This window comes from Dryobates pubescens, chromosome Z (assembly GCF_014839835.1).
Source record: "Dryobates pubescens isolate bDryPub1 chromosome Z, bDryPub1.pri, whole genome shotgun sequence".
Lineage (NCBI taxonomy): Eukaryota > Metazoa > Chordata > Aves > Piciformes > Picidae > Dryobates > Dryobates pubescens.
The window spans coordinates 128,792,145-128,813,278 of record NC_071657.1 but is presented as its reverse complement, the minus strand read 5'-3'; the positions used below and the strand labels follow the sequence as shown (position 1 = coordinate 128,813,278).

Below are 21,134 nucleotides of genomic sequence, written 5' to 3'. Positions count from 1 at the left end.
AGGTAACAGTGGAAGAATAGCAGAACAGATGCTTTTTTGGCATGTGTTAATTACTTCAAGTTGATGTAGTGATGCTAGAAAAGTACCATCTAAGTGATTAATACCTTATTTTATATTACATAGTTGTAGAAGCACAGAATTGTTTATGTTGGAAGAGACCTTTAAAATCACTGAGTCCAACTGTTAACCTAACACAGACAAGTCCACCACTAAGCCATGTCCTTCAACACCAGACCTACATGTCTTTTAAATCCTTCCAGGGATGGTGGCTCAACCACTTCCCTGAGCAGCCTGTTCCAATGCTTGTCAACCCTGTCAGTGAAGGAATGGTTCCTAATATCCAAACTTAACCTGCCCTGGTGCACCTCGAGGACATGTTATCTTGTCCTATCACTTGTTACTAGGGAGAAGACACTGATTATTGGCTCCCTGTAACCTCCTTTCAGGTAGTTGTAGAGAGTGAGGTGGTCTTCTCTCAGCTTCCTTTTCTTCAGGATCAACAACCCCAGTTCTCTTAGCCACTCTTTGTAAGACTTGTGCTGTAGGCCCTTTAGCAGCTTTGTTGCCCTTTATTGGACATGCTCCAGCACTTCAATTTCTTTCTCATAATAGTTCAGGCTATCTGCACTTTGCCCTCCACCCCTGCTTCTTCTGGAGGAAATAACACTTTGACCTTGATATGTTGTTCCTACACAAATGAAATGTAGGAAGGCAAAGGTGCTAGGTTGCTAGGTAAAACCTGACTCTCCACAGTGCAGGTAAGATCTGCACTAAGAAGTATTTGGGGCCCAGGGCTTTTCCTGTATTCCCTATGAAGTTTGGGCCTGTGTGTTTGTCAGGAGTTACAAGACATCTTGAAATCTGGGACTGCACTAAGGCTTTTGCATTGTGGAGACCAAGCACTTGCCCACTTGTTTTGTGCATTCAATATATGTGCAGTTGACAGAATCAGTAGTTCAGAAGGCAGCTAATTCACCAAATGCCAATTTGGAGGTAACTTTCCAACAGTAAAGGCTAGCATCTTTTGAAGTCCTTGTGTGTTACCCTGTATAAAGTATGTTTAACGCTGCTGTGTTTGTTAGCTGGACCAAACAGCCCTGGATCACTGGAAGAGTAACTTTTTTTATGGGTTTGGGGAAACCCCTCAACTTTAACTTACAGTTTCTGATAGTAGAAGAACTGTACTTTCAATAAAGAAGAACTCAGAGCAGCCTAAGTTGTTGTAAAGATCACAGAATCGCAGTGTTACAGGCTGGAAGGGACCTTGAAAGATCATCTAGTCCAACCCCCCCACCAGAGCAGGATCGCCTAAACTAGATCACACAGGAACTCATCCAGGCAGGTTTTGAATATTTCCAGAGAGGGAGATTCTGCACTCCCTCTGGGCAGCCTGTTCCAGTGTTCTGTCACCCCCATAGTGAAAAATTTTCCCCTCATGTTTTGATGGAACTTCCTATGCCTCAACTTCCACCTATTGTCCCTTGTTCTGTCACTGAGCATCACCAAGCAGAACCTGACTCCCACCCTTTTAGCACTCACCCTTTACATATTTATAAACATGAACGAGGTCATCCCTCAGTCTCCTCCTCTGCAAACTGAAGAGACCCAGCTTCATGACTGGCATTCACAACAGTTCTTGTAGATGTCAGGGGTAGATCTCTCCTCCCTGGTGCTGCCATTGAGCAAAATGTATGCAATCTGCTTTGAAATGTGCTTGCTTTTAGTAAGAGATGACTTGGCACAATAAACTCATGAGTATAGCCCTAAGACCAAGGTAATCTGAGACAAAAGCATTGTGTATCCTTTTTATAAATACCTGACTCTTTGCTCAGACACATAAAGCAAGGCTTGCAAACTCTAGAAAGATCCTTAAGGCTCACATATTTTTTTCTTTTTCTCTGTGTTACATTTTCTCCCCTCTGCGCAGATGATTTTCCTAAACCACAGATCACTGTCCAGCCAGAAACCCAGTCAGCAATCAAAGGCTCCAATTTGAGCTTTGTGTGTTCGGCAGCCAGCAGCAGCGATTCCCCAATGACTTTTGCATGGAAGAAGGACAATGAGTTACTGCAAGACGCTGAAATGGAGAATTACGCCCACCTCCGGGCACAGGGAGGTGAAGTGATGGAGTACACTACCATCCTTCGGCTGCGCAATGTTGAGTTCAGTAATGAAGGGAAATACCAGTGTGTTATTTCAAACCATTTTGGTTCATCCTACTCTGTCAAAGCGAAGCTTACAGTCAACAGTAAGTATTGAGTTAGTTACTTTTTGCTCGCAGACTCAAAATAGAATGATTTAATCAAGATGTATAAACATAGTGGGTTTTTTCCCCTATTATTTGTGTCTTTTAGAAGATCCCTTAATAGACTGAGATGATTTCTTAATATTTATCTCTTTCCAAGATTATCATTCAGTTTTACACCTGGCCCCACTGCATTGAACCAGCGTACAGTTAAAAAACCAAACAGACCAAATTTGTAGCAAATCTGCCAAAGTCTGTGTAATGATGGAAAAACAATCTTTCCTTCACAGGAGTCAAGAGGTGTATTTTGTTTCAAGGTATTATGAAAGGTCATGTAGGAGGCTGTTAGCAGAAATGAGGTTTTGATGGCAGTCTCACATTTCACAACTGCCTCTCTTTCTCTTTGCTGGTTGCTGATAAATTTAAGTTGTATGCTTCACCAGCATTTTTGAGACCAAGAAGAATGTTAAGAAAATGTTGTGAAAGAAATTAAAAGTGTGTGTTTCGCTTGCTCATTTTGGTATCGCTAACTTTTTTTTCCTCTTAGTGCTGCCTTCATTTACAAAGATCCCCATGGACTTAACCATCCGTGCTGGGGCAATGGCCCGTTTGGAATGTGCTGCAGTTGGGCATCCTGTCCCACAGATTGCTTGGCAGAAAGATGGTGGAACAGATTTTCCTGCAGCACGCAAGAGGCGCATGCATGTCATGCCTGAAGACGACGTCTTCTTTATTGTTGATGTGAAGATTGAGGACACCGGCGTTTATAGCTGCACAGCTCAAAACACTGCCGGCAGCATTTCAGCTAACGCGACCTTAACAGTGCTAGGTAAGATGCTGGCAGTTCTTAATGGCATAATCTCCTTGGAAGAGCAAAACTGGTATAGAATCATAGAATGGTCTGGGTTGGAAGGGTCCTCTGAAGGTCACCTAGTCCAACCCCCTCTGCAGTAAGCAGAGGCATCCTCAACTAGATCAGGCTGCCCAGAGCCCTGTTGAGCCTCACTTTGAATATCTCCAGGGATGGGGCCCCAACCAACTTCCCTGGGCAACCTGTTCCAGTGTTCCATCACCCTCATGGTAAAGCACCTCTTCCTGATATCCAATCTAAATCTGCTCTTCTCTCATTTGAAGCCATTGTCCCTTGTCCTGTAACTGTTTGTGGTCGTTTGAGGCTGTGCCTTTAAGAACAAACACTGCTGGAACACACTGGCTAATGTTTTTGGTACTAGAACCAAAACATTCTGATATTCTAAACGAATTTCATTGGTTGATAAACAAAAATTCAGCTTTAGATTGTGAAGCGGTTGGAAAATTTTTTTTTTCCTCAGTTCAGTTCGGTTTGGGAGTTGGGGGAGTTTGGTGTTTCAGCCTGTTCTCCCTGCCTGCTTCTTCTGCGAACTGCTGGACTTGGCCTTCAGATAAGCAAACACTAATCCTGCATGGGCTTTTGAAGCTTGCTAACAACTCTTTTCCTTAGTAACTTGCCTTTCTCTCTCTCTAACCCCTTTTTGGGGAAAAAGGGAGGTAAGGGGGGGAGAGAGGGGGGTTCCAAAGAGGGGATCCCTCCCTGAGGGAGGGATTTTTGTTGTGTTATTTGTCTTTGCTGTGTATTTCTGTGTATATATTGTAAATACCTGTATATATTGTGTTATATATAACCTGCTTTCCATATATGCTTGTAAATATATAGCTTTTGCTCTTCGACTGAGTTAGCTGTGGTTTCTTACTCTGTGGAGGAGGGAGAGCTAAGCCCTCTCTCAACCTACCACACTGTTGTAGATTGAAAATATCTATTCCAGCACATCATTGTTATTATGATGCAAAACAATAAAAGTTAATTATGTCTCACTATGTGTACATATTATCTGATACGTCAGAATGGGAAAAGGGGCTGCTAGTTTTGCTTAGAGACAGGAGATTTTTAACTTATAATTTTCTGACATTTTGTTAACTCTTCTTATTTTAGTTCTCTGCAATCTTGAGCTATGATTTGGCCTTTTTACCTTCTAAGGTATTCAAGCATCTAGGTCTGATCGATTGACAAGTAAACAGTAGGCTCCGAGTTCAAATTCCTTGAGTGTGTTTTTTTCTGAGAATGAGAGTAAGCTTCATTAGGCTTTACTGATGCATTTAATTTAGTTTTTCCTCTTGAGCTGTGAAGGAAAATGACATGTTCTCATTCTTTCAGGGTCATTTAAAATATAAGGCTTATTTTTTTTTCTTTCAGAAACACCATCATTTTTGCGGCCGTTGCTGGATCGAACTGTAACAAAAGGTGAAACTGCAGTCTTGCAGTGTATCGCTGGTGGTAGCCCACCACCCCGGCTGAACTGGACTAAGGATGACAGTTCCCTCGTGGTAACAGAAAGGCATTTCTTTGCTGCAGGCAATCAGTTACTAATTATTGTGGATACAGATGTAGAAGATGCTGGAAAATACACTTGTGAAATGTCTAATACGCTTGGAACGGAACGGGGCAACATCCGCCTTAACGTAATTCCTACTCCCACCTGTGATTCTCCTCAAAACATTGTTCCATCACTTGATGATGACGGATGGGCCACAGTTGGCATTGTGATCATAGCTGTGGTTTGCTGTGTGGTGGGCACTTCCTTGGTGTGGGTGGTCATCATCTACCACACCAGAAGGAGAAATGAAGATTGCAGCATCACAAATACAGGTGTGTAAACTGAAGGTTTACCTTGGAAAGGGAAAAAGAAAAGGTTTATGGTTCCTACATTATTGTAGGAACATTTGTGTGCTTTGACTCAGAGTCTGAAGGATGAATTACTTGTTACCTTCAGCAGTTTGCTGACAAGTTAAAAAATTCTAATACAAATTCTGAGGTGTGCTGATACCTTTTGTGTGTGTTTTGTGCCCCCACAGATGAAACAAATTTGCCTGCTGACATCCCGAGTTACCTGTCATCCCAGGGCACACTGGCTGAAAGGCAGGATGGATATGGTTCATCTGAAAATGGCAGTCATCATCAGTTCCTCACATCTTCCATGGGGGGGTATTTTTTGCAGCAGAGAGACAGTAATGGTATGTGTAAAATGTTAAGCAGATTTTCCATGTTGGTTGAGTAGCCACAGTTTGGCTATTGTCTTTCTAACTAATAGAAATAACACTAAAGAAATGTCTTCAGTGCAGTTTAAGAGAGGATGTGAAATTTATTGCTTCAACAAGATAGTAGCAGAAGCTTGGTTCTGTTCACTCAAATGGCATTATGGCTTTGTTTAAGTCATGAAATTTTTCTCTACTTTCAAGGGTAAGTTTAAGCTGATGGGCACATTTCTAAACCAAGAGTATCCAAAAGGAATTACAGTAACATATCTTCCTCTGTTAGGACATGAAAAGGATGCTTTTAATAGAATGTAGGCATGAGTGGTAATACTGATCCTTGGGGTCTCTTCCAACCTTAGTTACTGTGATACTGTGATACTGTGATACTGGTGTAACTTCAGTATAGTACAACTGATTAAACTTCCCTGCTAGAACAGTTATTAGGATCAGAGTCAATAAAGCTCACTGCAAGTTAAAAGCTTCTGTATTTAGCATTTATACATCTGGCCCCTGAGAATCCAGAACATTCCTGGATTAGGTAGGAAAAGGCATGTTGCTCTGGGAAGGAATTGTGGCTGAGGTACTGTCAGGAGTTGGGGCAAATGAGAAGGGAGCAGTTGGTAAGATAGTTCTGCATTGTGGTGTAGTGGGAGGAGCAGCTTCTTCATGAAGCAAGTACCACACACCATGTCCACAGCTTTCAAGAACTGTTGAGCTGAAAGTCAGTATAGCTGTTAGGGCAGCCCATAATTCCCTCAGATTCTGCCACTTGGGTCTGTCTCATTAGCACTCAGTGCTCCAAAAGGTGGCTCTGTGACAGAGCATGAGTCTAACTTCCAGTGCTTTAGAGGAAGGAATTCCCTAGATCTGGTTCCTGGGATTGAGTTTGTTCTGTAACCTAGAGACTGTATAATGAAGCAGCGTGACTCATGCTCTGTCAGGCTAATTAACTGAACATTTGCTAGAATTAGAATCTTCATCAAAAGGTTAAACTCTAAGTACACTGTGAAATTTTGTTGGAACAGATTAAGTTCTTAAAAGAACAAAACTTACTTGGGAAAGTGGAAGATGAAGTTTAAGAAAAGACCATACACTGACATGTCAGTTTTATTTTTAAGGCAATTGCCATCTAGATAATGGCAGTGAAACAGACTTGGAGGGTGTTGCAGATCCATTCCTCTGCCACTATCTGGGGACTTCAGGGACCGTGTACTTAAAAGGAAACACATACAGCTCTGAGGCCTTTGAAGCCTACAGTGCAAGTAAGTCAGGGGCAGGGTGGGGAATTCATTATATGATCTTGTGCTACCACAAATGTGTATAAAACCAATTCTTCATTTTCTTTAGGTTGCAACCCTGACCAAGAACAAAGAACAGCATGCCTGGACCCCTATGAGTCTGGATATTTAAAGAAAAAGGAATGCTATCAATACTCACCTCCACTGGAAGATCCCTTTGACCAGTGTGTTGGCATTATTGGGATGCAGGCAGCAAATAGCAAATTGATTAACTCCATTTATACTCAGAATGAAGGAACTGGACTGAAAAGCAAAAGTCTGAACTCAGACACGTTTGATTTAAACAGATGTTTGGAACCCTCATCTGTTATCAGTAACAGCACTTTCATGGGTATGTTCTAGCTATTGGTTTTTATACAAGCTTCTGGTATCCTTACTGCCTCATTTTCTACTTCCAGCACTAAGCAAAACTGGTTTATCAGCTTTTTATTTCCCAGTCTTTGAATAGGTAATTCTGTGGTCGTTTTTAGATGCTCATAGAGAGAGAGTTGTGAAAAAAAATTATTTCATGCAGTTTTGCAAAGGCTTCTTTTTGCAAGTGTCTGTGAATTTAGTAAGATAATGTGGCATGTGGAATACAAATACTTTAGAAATGAGGAGAGGAGAGAGAGAAAATATCTGGCAAAAGGCTTTTTGAGTTCTTGACAGTTTGCCTGTGTTCTTGTCTTTTTGCTTTCTTCCCCTCTCTCCTTCCTAATTTGTGGTGCTGCAGTATCTAATTTTTTAAGGCTCACTGAACTGAACTGTACACATAGGCTTGCTGTCTCTTCTCTGCAGTGCATGAAGACAATTGGGATGCCCCAGAACTCAGGGTGCTTTCTGGTCCTCAGGTTAAATGTGGGAGTCCAGTGAGATGGTTCACCTCCAGGTATAACTGTGAGCCGTCTTCTGTTCCTGACTTCTAAGAACCATAAGATACAATGTCCCAAGTATTTGAAGTTCAGGAACAGGAGAGCAATTACAGTAAAACTGTATGATGAGCATATTTAGATCACCTGGAGTTTTTAATGTCTCTCACTTACATAGGACATGGAGGCCAGAAGGACATTGACCTGATGGAGTGTGTACAGAGGAGCACCACAAAAATGATCAGAGGGCTTGAGCGCCTCTCCTATGAAGACAGGCTGAGAGAGCTGGGATTGTTCATCCTGGAGAAGGGAAGGCTCTGGGGAGACCTTAGAGTGGCCTTCCAGTTCCTGAAGGGGACCTACAAGAAAGTTGGGGAGGGGCTATTTACAAAGGTAGCACCTAGGACAAGGGGCAGTGGTTTTAAGCTAGAGAAGGGTAGGTTTTGATTGGACATTAAGAAGTTCTTTACTATGAGGGTGGTATTGCCCATGGAGGTGGTGGAGGCCCCATCCCTGGAGGCATTCAAGGTCAGGCTTGATGGTGCCCTGAGCAACCTGATCTGATTGGGAATGTCTCTAGATGACCTCTAAAGGTCCATCCCTACCAGTGCACTCAATGATGTCATCAGTCTTGTGGTTCTCATCTTTTAATATTAAAACTGCCAGATTTCCATAAATAATCAGATACACCTTAACAAACTTCAGGTATACCAAAAGTCTTGCCCAGCAGGCAAAAGGTGTGCAGGGTTCCAGGATGGCTCAGGGCAGGTGGGGAGAGTTGTTGAACTCCATTGTATGAAGGTACATAACATGGTGAGCCAGAACTTGTTTACCCTTCAAAGTAAGGCACTGTGGAAAAAATGCTCTACCCCTCTTTTGTACTTCTTTGCTTATGATTTATATGACAAAATTGTTGCTGAAGTTTTAATTCAGACTTTACAGTTTTGATCCAGATTTCAGGGAGAGGTAGGGGGAAACAAAAGAGTACTGCTTCACCTTTGAAGCTACCCAAAATGCTTTTGTCCCTGTGATATCTGAGCACCAAGTGCAGCCCTCTTATGGATTATTTCCTGGCTGGTGTGTCAGCATAGTTGGTGAAGGCCTGGGCCTACTCATTCTGCAAGGGAACCTGGGGAAATGTGCATCACTGGGCTCTTTGTTCTCAGGGGATGAGGAGGGAGGTACAAGCTCTGAAGTTTTCCCCCTGCAAAAGCCAGATGTTTGGACTGCAAAAACATTGCAGATCTGTGCCCTGACATCTTACAGAAGCCCTGGGACTAGAGGGCCTCCTGGCTGTTTGCCACTATTTCTGTGGTGGAGCTGTGCAGATAGGGCTTTATCACCTGCAGAAAGTAGTGTGTGTATGTTGGGGTACTGAGGAGTTAAGGCAGTGTCAAGGACTCATATTCCCCTTCCTGCCCTAAAATCTATGCAGAGCTACATTCTGAGCTATTACCCCACCCACCTTCATTGCCTTGAATGGTTCATAATAATTAGTCCTCTTCACTCAAAGAGTCTATGGGTAGATCTTAAAGATAGTGGCTGTGGAAGAAGTCTTGCAGATCTCTTAAGTTGTGGATTCACTTCTTTAGCATCATTCTTCTTTAGCATCATTTCACTTCTTTAGTATCATTATCTTCAAATTGAACCCCACTTTTGCCTCCACCATCACAATGAAGATGAAAGCTGGAATTACCATCACTAGATTCATAAGCCTGAAAGTTCACAAATGGGATTTTATTTTTTTTAGACAGGATTTGTTTGTAGGTTAGAGGAACATCTTTCCATATTGTGATAGGAATAAAACTGCTTTGTAAATCATTAATACAAATACAGATCTTGTCCAAATCCGTTTTTAGTAGCTCCTCAGATTACAGTTTTGCTTCAAACTTCCAGCAATGAAGCAAAACTAGAAGCAAAAGCTAGAAGGCAAAACTAGGATTTTGGGTGCAATATTTATTAATGATTGTAGTGTTATTAATAAAAACTGAGGACTTCAAAATCTGCCTGTGGCACATTGTCCTCTGAAAATAAGTCTTTTGATTGTCACAGACACTGTGACTTGCTATGGCCAAATCTTCCTTCAGTGAAAAAAGCAAAGGCCCATCTTGCAGCTTGTCAACGGTGAAGTGACAGGCACAATAATTATTTTCTGGCTAGTAAAGTCTAATTATTAACAAACGTTCTGCTGAAATGCCAAATTCTCTTTTGTCATATGGCTGTTCTAGCCAGTTGTGAGCAAAGGGATCTACAGGTATGAATGGAAAATTTGGCTAGTGGGACCTGATATCAATGGGAGATAGCAACCAGAAAAAGATTCCACGGTGGGAAGATGTGTAGCCCTATGCAAGTTGTGGTTGCTTATTTATGTCTTGTCACCACCCAGTATCCTGAGCCAACCCTGGGCAGTGGGGGAGGCCGTTCTAAGATTCAAAAACTTTCTTGGAGTAAATAAAAGTGAACTGATGCCAAACAGCTGATGAGTTGGGTTTATTAGATTGTACTGGAACAGAGGGAAAATGGGGAGAAAAGAGGAAAGGAAAAAATACATAGAGAGAATTAAGTAAAAGGAAAAGAAAGATATCACCACCCTTGGTTCCCACAAGGTCTCATGGGCTTAGTCCAAGTTCTTGATGGCGAGTGTACATTCTTTCAGTGTCTTCTGTGGTAGATGCAAACCGTGGACCCCGGAAGCTGTGGTCCTTTTATACCCTTTTGGCAGTGGGACAGCCTCTCCAAGTCACAGAGGTATGCGTGAATGCAGTGTGCACGTAGGCCTTTCAGTGGCGCTGTTGCAGTGGTTTTAAAATAATGAAAGAGGGAATTCCCACTGCCACAGAAACGATCTCTTATCGATGTTAAGCCGTTCTGACAACACGGCAGCTCTCCTGGAGAGATACTAAGCCTATCAAAACCACCACTCTTGTCTACTCAGACCAGGTAATGTCACACCTTGTTTGAGACAATAGAGTAATTAGGGGCTATCAGCCCTGCCCTGCGACATGCATTGTTTTGAGACAATAGAGTCATTGGGCTCTGACATGTGTTTATTATTTTTGCTGAACTGCACAGCAGATTTTGTGTGTCATTCATTCACTGAAGAACAAAACAAAGAGACTGTTGTGACTTTTGCATTAGAATGTGTCTTGTGATATGTTTGCAGTTTGATCTGTGTGCCCCCTTCCCCCCCCCCCCATCACCCTCCTCAAATTAAAATGGGCATGGGAGTAGTCTAAAAACAAATGAAAGAGGTTGTGTGTGGCTGTGCATTTAATTTGGAAACCTTTTTAATGTCAGGCGGCAGAATCTTGCCTTGTGCTTGTGATCACACAGATGTTTTCTTTTAGGGGTAAAATAACAGTTAAGTAAAATCACACTTTGGTGAACTGCAGAGGGGATCTGGACAGGCTGGATTGATGGGCTGAGGTCAGTTGTGTGAGGTTTAGCAAGGCCAAGTGCTGGGTCCTGCACTTGGGTCACAACAACCTCATGCAACGCTGCAGGCATGGGGCAGAGTGGCTGGAAAGCTGCCCAGCAGAAAAGGACCTTGGGGTGCTGGTTGACAGCTGGCTGAATATGAGCCTGCAGTGTGCCCAGGTGGCCAAGAAGGCCAACTGCATCCTGGCCTGTATCAGGAATAGTGTGACCAACGGGAGTACAGAGGCCACACCGTCAGTACTGTCTTCTGTTTTGAGCACCGCAACACAAGGGCCTGCAGAACAAGTCTTGAGCTGAGGCTGAGGGAACTGGATTATTTAGTCTGGAGAAGAGGAGGCTGAGGGGAGACCTTACAGCTCTCTACAGCTGCCTGAAAGGAGGTTGGAGTAAGGTGAGGGTCAGTCTCTTGTCCTAAGTAACTAGCAATAGGACAAGGGGAAGTGGCCTCATGTTATGCCAGGAGCAGTTTAGATTGGATACTAGAAAAAATTTCTTTACTGAGAGAGCAGTCAGGCACTGGAACAGGATGCCCAGGGGAGGTGGTGGAGTCACTATCCCTGGAGGTGTTAAAAAAAAGGTGTAGATGTGGTGCTTCAGAAGATGCTTTAGTGAGCATGGTTGGGTTGACAGTTGGACTTGATGGTCTTAAGAGTTCTTTTTCAGCCTTAATGATTCTATGATTCTTTGCTTGCATTTTAATATGCAGCCCCCAGTGAAACAAGACCATTAGCCTAAGTATTTCTGTACATTTGCTGTGTTTCAGGAACATTTGGAAAGCCTTTATGGAGGCCTCGGCTGGACTCTCTTTCAAGCTGTAGACAGCCAGCAAATCACCCACCAAAACCCTCCTATAATAATCCTCATGCCTCACTGATCTGCAGTGCGGAGGCAGATGAAGATGGAAAGGAAAGGACAGTTTCCAAAGGAGAAGATAGCATTTATACTTACAAACAATCCTTTGAAAACTTTAGGACTTCTACTTTCCAATCCTATGATTTGGATACATAGCTTCTTTTGGACCTGCCATTGATTTCTGGAACCAAAGAAACACTTTGCATACTACTACCTCAGCGTGGAATTCTATTTAACAAGTGATTAAGGAGAAGAAGAAGGGAAGAAGGCAAGCACATGGTGCTATGAAATCAGAACAAATAAAGACCTTTTTTTTTTGTTTTAAATGCAAATAAAACACAATTGCCAAAACACCCTTATGTTTTAATACAGGGAAAACATTCCTTATAAAAATACTTTCTTTTATGCAAATAATATCTTTTGTAAATTAATGGTGTAAATAATACAGCATATGTATTTCTATGTCAGACTTCATTTTATTGAGACGAGTAATAAACATTCTAATTTTGTACTGTTACTTGTACCTTTTTACAAATGGCAACTCCATGCTGTTTGCAGGTATCATGCATCTTATTTGCACATTACTTTTAATAAACTCTGCTGCCATGTGGTCTCAGACCAGCATTAGTGTATGAGGCATGAAAAACGTGGATTGGTTTTGGAGATAGTGTTGCATATGTAGATGCCTTCTGTTACGTGTTTGCACCTTTTGGCTAAAACTTGTCTCTTTAGATTTACTGTGTTCAAGAAGTTCAACTTCTAAGAGTGGCTGTGGCCCTGCCTTGACCAGTGGTAAAGCGAATTGATGCAATTTGTGCCAAAGTAAGTATGCAAATCTTCCACTTTGTGAATTCCTCCGGTCAGACGTTTCCATGCACACAACGGTGTGCAAATTGCATGTATGCTTCTGGTGGAGGACGTGCACAGGAAGTGCAAAATCCATGTCAAGCTATTTAGTAGAAGAAGAAAAAAAGGTACTGGATATCTGCCTGGTAGCACCACTCTTTTCCAAGTGGCTGAATGTTAAGTGTTTGCCAAATATGCAGTGCATGCCCAAGTCTTTGCTTTCCCATAGCCTTTCTCCCTCTTTTTTTTTCTTTTTTTTTTTGCTTCTGCAGCCAGTTCCACACCCAGCATGAGAAGGTAATCCAAGTACAAGATAATGTTTTCTTTCCATTTTAACTCATGCTTCTGCTCTTTACTCAGCTCTCCTTTTCCGATTATAGATGAGATCTGTGCTTTATTCAGTTGCTCAGTCAAGTTGAGCAATTTGTAATTCTTGCTGGAGTAGATTTGCAGTAATGAGCCCAATGCCTTTAACTATAGTGAGAGAACAAGGGTAGTTAAAACTAAGTGAAAGCACTCTGGTTTGTTTTTCTGAATACAGATGCCTACTATTCTAAAAAGGTGTGAATCCTGTGGTCATCACTGCATTAAAACAGCAAGACTCCAAAATGGTTAATATTACAGGACATCAGCTTTTAAAATCTGCCTACTTTGAAGGTGCAAGCTTGCATGGTTGCCAAATTGCTTCTTTTAAACTAAATTAAAAGCAGCTGTTAGCGTAAGCCATTGCAGACATCATGGCTAAAGCTAGAGCAATGGTTTAGCTGCCTGGTGTAGCTGAGCTAAGGGCTTTTTGTTGTTTGTAGCCAGAAACCTGGTGCCCACATTGCGATGCAATTTCCCTTTAATTTGGGCACCAGCATTAGACACAGGAAGTTAATCCATTCTTAGTCACTGGTGGTCTAAGTGTAGAGAATGGATTTAGCGTGCTTTAGTTGATCATATTGCCAGATTTTCTGACTCTCATTGTTAATTTGTCTATATTGCTGCCAGATGTGCTCATGTGGTGACAGACGTTGATATGGGTATTTGATTATAATTAACTGCATTTTGAAAGAGATTAATTTTTCCAGGGTTAAACACAAAGCTGTAAGTCAATGAGACAAGAAGTCTTAAATTATGTTTAGTCAATGCCTCTCCTTTTTCTCTCCCTCCCCCCTCCCCCCTCCAAGTGACTTTGGTGTTTTTAGGAAGAAGAGTTGGGGGCTGTGATAACTTGTGTTTGGAACTGCACATTGTTTTTTGACCAAAACCCCCAAAGTTAAAAGAAACCTCACATCTTTCATTTCAGAGCTAATATTTATCCTTGCAACTTCCACGTTAAAGGTCCATCATGAAAAATAAACTTCACATTTATTTTCTGTAGTAAGGGAAGTTTGGGAATGGTGGCAAGGTAATTTTATTCCTTTTTCACCTTCTCTCTTTTAAGTACTCTTTTTTTGATTCACTGTTGAAGAGTATAAAGTTCCTAATCTTCCAAGGACATGGATCTCAGTACTCAAGTAAATGTTCAGGGTCAGTGACTGAATTTTAAGTGCTTCCTATCAGGTTTCATTTAGCATCCTAAAAATACAAGTTACTTAAAAATGTGATGCTTTAAATACCCAGAAATGGAAATGAGTACTCCTGAGTCGTCTTTTCTGCCTACAAGTTTTCATGTAGTAAGTTGATTGTACTTAAATACAGTGGCAATCTGTAACGGCAAGATACTTGCAATATCTTAATAGTTCTCTTTAAGACCACAAAAGTAACCAAACATCTGGTTTACAGGCTTGGAAGTTACTTGCCTTTATTCCCCCCCTCCCCCCCTTTCTTTTCCCTCTGAAGATCCAGACGTCAAGGAGCTGGTAGTTTGATATTTACACAGCTGAAAGCTAAATCATAAGTCGATGTGATGGGGAAATAAATTACAGCTAAGACTGGGTGAAGTCTTGCCCTGCATCTTAGAGGCTTAGAATGAGACACAAGTGTTGCTGAATGCCAGAAGAGAGATTTTGCAGTTTTATGACCAGCAGCAGCTGGAATCTTGCCCTGGACTCAGTTGAAAATTGTAAAACATAATTTAAAGGCAGTATTCTCTTAAGGCTTCACACAACAAAATGTTTTGCCTGATGAACTCAATACAAACCGTTGCTGAGGTACAGTTTCTGCAAGCTCTAAATAATGATTTTAATATTTTTGAAAGAAAAAATGAGTTAGTTGTTTACCAGAATCTCAAGGAGGATTTCCTAACCAAATAACCTGAATGCGTGCCTGAGATGACACTGGGGGATACCTGTGTAGTTTCCTAATTGAAAACTGTTACTATTTCCAGCACATAAAACCTTAGTAGCACTACAGAAGTTTGTGAACAAATAGAATTCTGTACTTAACTGGAAATGGATCTTGACAGTGCCACAGTTGCAAAGAGTTAAGCCCAAATTTTCTGCAGTAGAATATTGCTGCTTTTCTAACTGAAGACTCATTAGTCTAGTGTCACCAAATTTTTCTTCTTTCAGTCTAGGGGACTCTTGAACACTTAGGTCTTGCTCCTTGAACTGCTTCAAAGAAGCTTAAAACTAAGACTTAAGATTCAAGATGCATTAAACTCACAGAGATTTATCCTGCCAAGGCAGGAGCATAATTGGGGATTGTGTTTCTTTTCTAGTGTAAATGCAAGCAGAATTTTTTCTTGCTGCTTGCAAGACTTCTTACTGCAGATGTGACACTCTCAGAGAATTACATTTTCTCAGTTAAGTCTTCCTTATTTTCTCACTTTGTGTACTGCTTTGTCATAGAGAACGCCTGACTAGATGGATTCTAGTTTAGCAGCTGTGTGAAATTATTAAGAAAAAGTGAGGGGAGGAAACCAGTGTATAACATGGTGCAGTTCTTGAACACAGGGTTTTACTTGGTTGGAGAGCTTTCCAGATGCCTTCCTTTGTCACACTTTAGGGAAGTGTTACAGCAGGGAATAAAAGCCACAGTCGCAGAATCACAAAATTGTCAGAGTTGGAAAGAACCTCAAGGATCATCTAGTTCCCAGGCCCCTGCCATAGGCAGGGACACCTCATGCTAGATAGGTTGCCCAGAGTCTGTCCTTAAAAACTTCCAGGGATGGATGAGGCAGTTAGTGCCATGGTTTACTTGATTAGAGGGTGTTGGGTGATAGGTTGGGCTCGACGATCTGAAATGCCTTTTCCAACCTGGTTAATTCTGTATTCTCTCCACCACCTCCCTGGGCAACCTGTTCCAGTGTCTCACCACCCTTATGGCGAAGAACTTCTTCCTAATGTCTAATCCAAATCCACCCTGCCCTAGCCTGGATCCATTCCCCCTAGTCCTATCACTACCTGACACCCTAAAAAGCCCCTCACCAGCTTTCTTGTAGGCCCCCTTCAGATACTGGAAGGCCACAAGAAGGTCTCTTCAGAGCCTTCTCTTCTCCAAACTCAACAATCCCAACTCTCTCAGTCTGTCCTCATAGGTGAGGTGCTCCAGCCCTCTCAACATACCTTTGCTCGCTTACATGTAGCAAAAAAGTGCTTTACATGGTTGTGGTGCCTAAGTATGGGGGGTCAGTGATTCCACTAAAATAATGTGTACATCCTATCACTTAACCAAAAGGCACAGGTGGCCTTTCCCCTTTCTTATGCCTTTTCTCATAGCTCAGTACTGCTCCCATGTCCTTTGGGGACCCTCTTTGATAACCCACACTACTCTGCTTCCAGTTTCTTTGCTTGCTCTGTCCATGTGGTTACAGGCTAGAACAAATGCATTCAGTACACAGAGCACAGTGTAGTCCACAGCAAGAAGTCAGTAGTGGTTGTGTGTTGGAGGAGGGGGGAAGTGTGTGGAGACAGTCTAGCCGCAGCTTTAGGAAGCTCTTGGTATGTGTATGAAGTAAGTGCATAACTCAGGAGAGAGAGAAAATATTTATAAGAAAATACATGCATTCCCATACTTTGCACAACCTTTTTATGCATTTAATTCCTCTTCTCCTCTGTGCACTGAAATGCCAAAAGCAACTATGCACCGAAGAGCGTGTCAGCAGGAGAGTTATGTCTTACTGCATATAAAATCTCCTTTTCTGGTGCACAAGAAACAAAATATGTTTGTTATCCTGTGTTTGTGTTCAAGACTAAATACTGCTGGTGCAGAGCATAGTTTCCCAGAGTCTTGTGGTCCATGGGGTGCACTGTATCAGCATGCCTGTGATCAATGTGACTCAAGAATGCCATGGCACAATAGGACCTGAGAGTGAAGTTGGTAGTAATTTAAGTTCACTGCTTGTAAACAAAAATTAGGCTCTGTGACTTGAATCCAGGATTTTACTTCCCTCACAACAGAGAACAGAAGCATAAATTACTCAAGATTATGGACTACTGATAGCACTTCAGCTGACCACTTTTCCTTAATCCTCCATACAGTGCCTTTCAAGTGACTTTCTTACACCTGTTCAGCTTGACTACTGACCGTGGGCTGTTCACCAGGGAATAGAATACATGAGTTTCCAGTTTGAATACCTCTATATGCTATGTCCTGAAATGAATTCTGACTAATTTTAAACCCTGCAAATGTCAAATATCATGGTATTGGAAATAGGGTTTTATTTGGTTGACCAAGGTAATAAGATCCCTTGAATATAAGACAGGCTTTGAGATTTTGTAGGCTATGACTGAAAGACTTGTGTGCAGCATGGTCTAAAGATCCTCTCACTTGCTTTAGTAATGCACACCCCACGTAACAGCCAGCAATTCCTTTATGGACGTGCATGAGGAAGCTGAGACTTATGATTTGGGTCCATTGCTGGATAATCAAAATTCAGGTATTTATTACACAGCCATTTGAAATAACATCTTCTTGAATGGTGAGGCTTCATCTTTTGAGGCAAAATGATGCAAGCCTACGTCAGTATCCATCCAGTTAAAAACCCAGGTTTTGGCACTGATCCTCCTGTCCAGCCTATTTATTTCAGAAACCTACTAAAACTCAATATGGTAATGAAGGAATTGATGTTAGTGTCCTAAAGTTTTGTTTATGCTGCTGTCTTCCATTTTGCTTTGCTAGAACACACATTAGGGCTCTGCTCTCTTCATCAACAAATGGTGGGGTTTCATGCTGATTTTCTTAGATGTTCTTGCCAGCACTTGACAGCAGTATGTGATTCTGTGCTGCTGCTAAATGTGCTGCCGTGCCACATGAAAAGGAAGTAGTCAGAGCTGCCATAAATCAGAGCTACAGAGATACTGTAATGTGAATGCAAGGGAGAAATGCAGGAGTTCCAGTCATATCATAAAGTGGTTTTGAATAATCCTACTGTTCCAACGTAGCATGTTTCAACTTTTACTCTCTTGTCACACAGTTCATAGAACCATAGAATGTTTCCAGTTGGAATGGACCTTTCAACATCATCCAGTCCAACCTCACCTACAATGAGGACAGACACCTTTAACTAGATCAAGTGGTTCAGAGGCCTATCCACTCTGGCTGAAATATTTCCAGAGACAGGGCATCTACCAACATTCTGGGTAATGTGTTCCACTGTTCCACCACTTTCCTTGTGAATAACGTCTTCCTTGTCTAGTCTAAATCTACCATCTTTTAGTGTAAAACCATTATGCTTTGTCCTGTCACAACAGGTCCCACTAAAAAGTCTGTGTCTTTCTTTTAAGTCCCCTTTAAGCATTGAAAGGCTGCAATAATGTCTTCTTGGAGCTATCGCTAGGCTAAACAATGCCAACTATCTCATACTTTCCTCATAGGAGAGGTGTTCCATCCCTCTGATATTTGGCCACCCCTCTGGACCCACTACAAGAAGTCCGTATCTTTCCTGTGCTGAGGACAATGAAGATGTTGAAGAGGATGGGGCCCAGGGATCAGTGCTGGGCCCCATCCTCTTCAACATCTTCATTGACGATATGGATGAGGGGGTTGAGTCAGTCATCAGCAAGTTTGCAGATGACACCAAGTTGGGAACAGATGTTAGTCAGTTAGAAGGTAGAAAGGCTCTGCAGAGGGACGTCAACCGACTGGACAGATGGGCAGAGTCTAACGGCATGGCATTTAACAAGTCCAAGTGCCAGGTGCTGCACTTTGGCCACGGCAACCCCATGCAGAGCTACAGGCTGGGGTCAGAGTGGCTGGAGAGCTCCCAAACAGAGAGGGACCTGGGGGTGATGACTGACACCCACCTAAACATGAGCCAGCAGTGTGCCCAGGTGGCCAAGAGGGCCAATGGCATCCTGGCCTGTATTAGGCATAGTGTGGCCAGCAGGAGCAGGGAGGTCATTCTGCCCCTGTACTCTGCATTGGTTAGGCCACACCTTGAGTACTGTGTCCAGTTCGGGGCCCCTCAGTTTAAGAAGGACATCGAGACACTTGAACGTGTCCAGAGAAGGGCAACAAGGCTGGGGAGAGGCCTTGAGCACAAGCCCTATGAGGAGAGGCTGAGGGAGCTGGGATTGTTTAGCCTGGAGGAGAGGAGGCTCAGGGGTGACCTCATTGCCCTCTACAACTACCTGAAAGGTGGTTGTAGACAGGAAGGGATTGGTCTCTTCTCCCAGGCAACCAGCACCAGAACAAGGGGACACAGTCTCAAGCTGTGCCAGGGGAGGTTTAGACTCGAGGTGAGGAAAAAGTTCTTCACTGAGCGAGTCATTCGTCATTGGAATGGGCTGCCCAGGGAGGTGGTGGAGTCACCATCCCTGGAGGTGTTCAAGGGGAGATTGGATGTGGCACTTGGTGCCATGGTCTAGTTGTGAGGTCTGTGGTGACAGGTTGGACTTGATGATCCTTGGGGTCTCTTCCAACCTTGGTTATACTGTGATACTGTGACTCCAGAGCTGGACACTACTCCAGGTAAGGTCTCGCCAGAGCACAGTAGAGCAGCAGAATCACCTTCCTCAACCTGCTGGCCGTGGCTCTTTCATGCAGCCCAGACTTTTGATGCCTGTGAGTGCACTTCGTTGGCTCATGTGCAGCTTTTCATTCACCAGTACCCTCAAGTCCACAGGGCTGCTCTCAGTCCCTTCATCCCCCAGCCAGTATTGACACCGTCCCTGGAGGTGTTCAAGGGGAAATTGGACGTGGCACTTGGTGCCATGGTCTAGTCGTGAGGTCTGTTGGGACAGGTTGGACTTGATGATCCTTGGGGTCTCTTCCAACCTTAGTTATACTGTGATACTGTGATACTGTGATATTGGGGATTGCCCTGATCCATGTGCAAGATCTTGTACTTGGCCTTGTTGAACCATACTGCTTTCACAGAAGCCCAGTTCTCCAATGAGCTCATCAAGATGTTCAAGCTGCTACTTTATCAGTCTTTGAAGGGGGCAGCTGTGCCATTTTCTGCAGAATGCAGATTACATTTGAGCTGGAGGTACATGGTGAGACACTTGTCTGATTCTCAGTCTGCATATGGCAGAAATGTTACTGACGAAGAGCCCTCAAAGAGGCAGGGAGAACTGCCTCTGAAGACATAAGCACATTTGCCCCAGAAATGTTAGACGAGTTTTTGAAACAGCTTTCATTGTTCTTCTAGACTCTAGAAATAAACAGAAAGGCTTGTTTCTCCATTTGGTATCAGGGGTTCCCTCCCTCTGCTCATGATCTGCCTTACCACATGCAGAAAGATTGTTACAGACTATTGACTAACACAGTCAAAAACCTGGGAGCTCACACACAAAAATATATGATCCACTGGTACCATGTAGTAACTGTAACCTCTCTCCAAATGAGGCTTTTGTTCAGTGGTGTGAAGCTGTGGCATACTAGCACAGCAATGAAGAAGCTGCTATTTGAGTTAAGTAGCAGAAGACACAGGCTCATAAAGCCGAAACTAGCTATTCTCTTGGCTTAAATTAAAGCGTACTTGCACTCCTACCTGCTCTGGGCATATATGCCAGCAGCATTAAGAAAGCATCAGTGCCACAGCAGCCAACTGCCCAGAGCCTGGCTTCTGCCACACGCTGATCTTATTCTTTAGTAGTGTAAACTTCTTTTTCCATTAACCTGCCCTTGGGAAAGGGGAAACATGGCCCCATCGTAATTAGCTTACACAGCTTTCCATGTAAACTAAAGAATGGAAAGTGTCAGGGGCGCTCGCAGCAACCTTGTAGGTATTTGCTGTAAGGAGGAAAAAGTTAATCTGCTTTTGGCAAGGGGACAAAACCTATGTGTAAAAGACCAAGAATGAATTAAGTTTCACATAACTGTGACCACACAGTAGGTGAAATAGTAAAATGGTGGTGACGATGGAAAATATGACTAATCAGAAAGGTGGATTAACTTAATGAATAAATTCATGCTTTAAATGTAAATGGAGGGTCTTAAGTGCCTCGTTTTAAAAAGCCTGCTTGTTTATTGTTCTGTGTCGTTTCACCTACCAGCACATTATAGCAGCTTCGTCTGAAACAGCATTTTCCCCCAAAATAAGTTTAAACAAAACCAACCAAAGAAAAAAAGGCAAAACCAGAAGGAAGCTCTGTGATGCTGAGCCACTGAACTCATTCTACTAAATTGCTTAAATCAGAGTATAGAAAGAATTCTGAGAAAATG

At 42.7% G+C, this 21,134-nt stretch overlaps 1 protein-coding gene across 1 annotated transcript in view; it reads left to right on the top strand.

Moving 5' to 3' along the window:
• LRIG3 (leucine rich repeats and immunoglobulin like domains 3) overlaps positions 1–12,320 on the top strand; it is a 54,895-nt gene extending 42,575 nt beyond the window's left edge. The window contains exons 13-19 of the mRNA XM_054178453.1: positions 1,928–2,248; positions 2,793–3,074; positions 4,476–4,928; positions 5,135–5,293; positions 6,433–6,576; positions 6,662–6,943; positions 11,662–12,320. Coding sequence (XP_054034428.1) covers positions 1,928–2,248; positions 2,793–3,074; positions 4,476–4,928; positions 5,135–5,293; positions 6,433–6,576; positions 6,662–6,943; positions 11,662–11,906 — 1,886 coding nt within the window. The 3' untranslated portion in view covers positions 11,907–12,320. The remainder of the gene's footprint in view (positions 1–1,927; positions 2,249–2,792; positions 3,075–4,475; positions 4,929–5,134; positions 5,294–6,432; positions 6,577–6,661; positions 6,944–11,661) is intronic.
• The last annotated feature ends 8,814 nt before the right edge of the window (positions 12,321–21,134 follow it).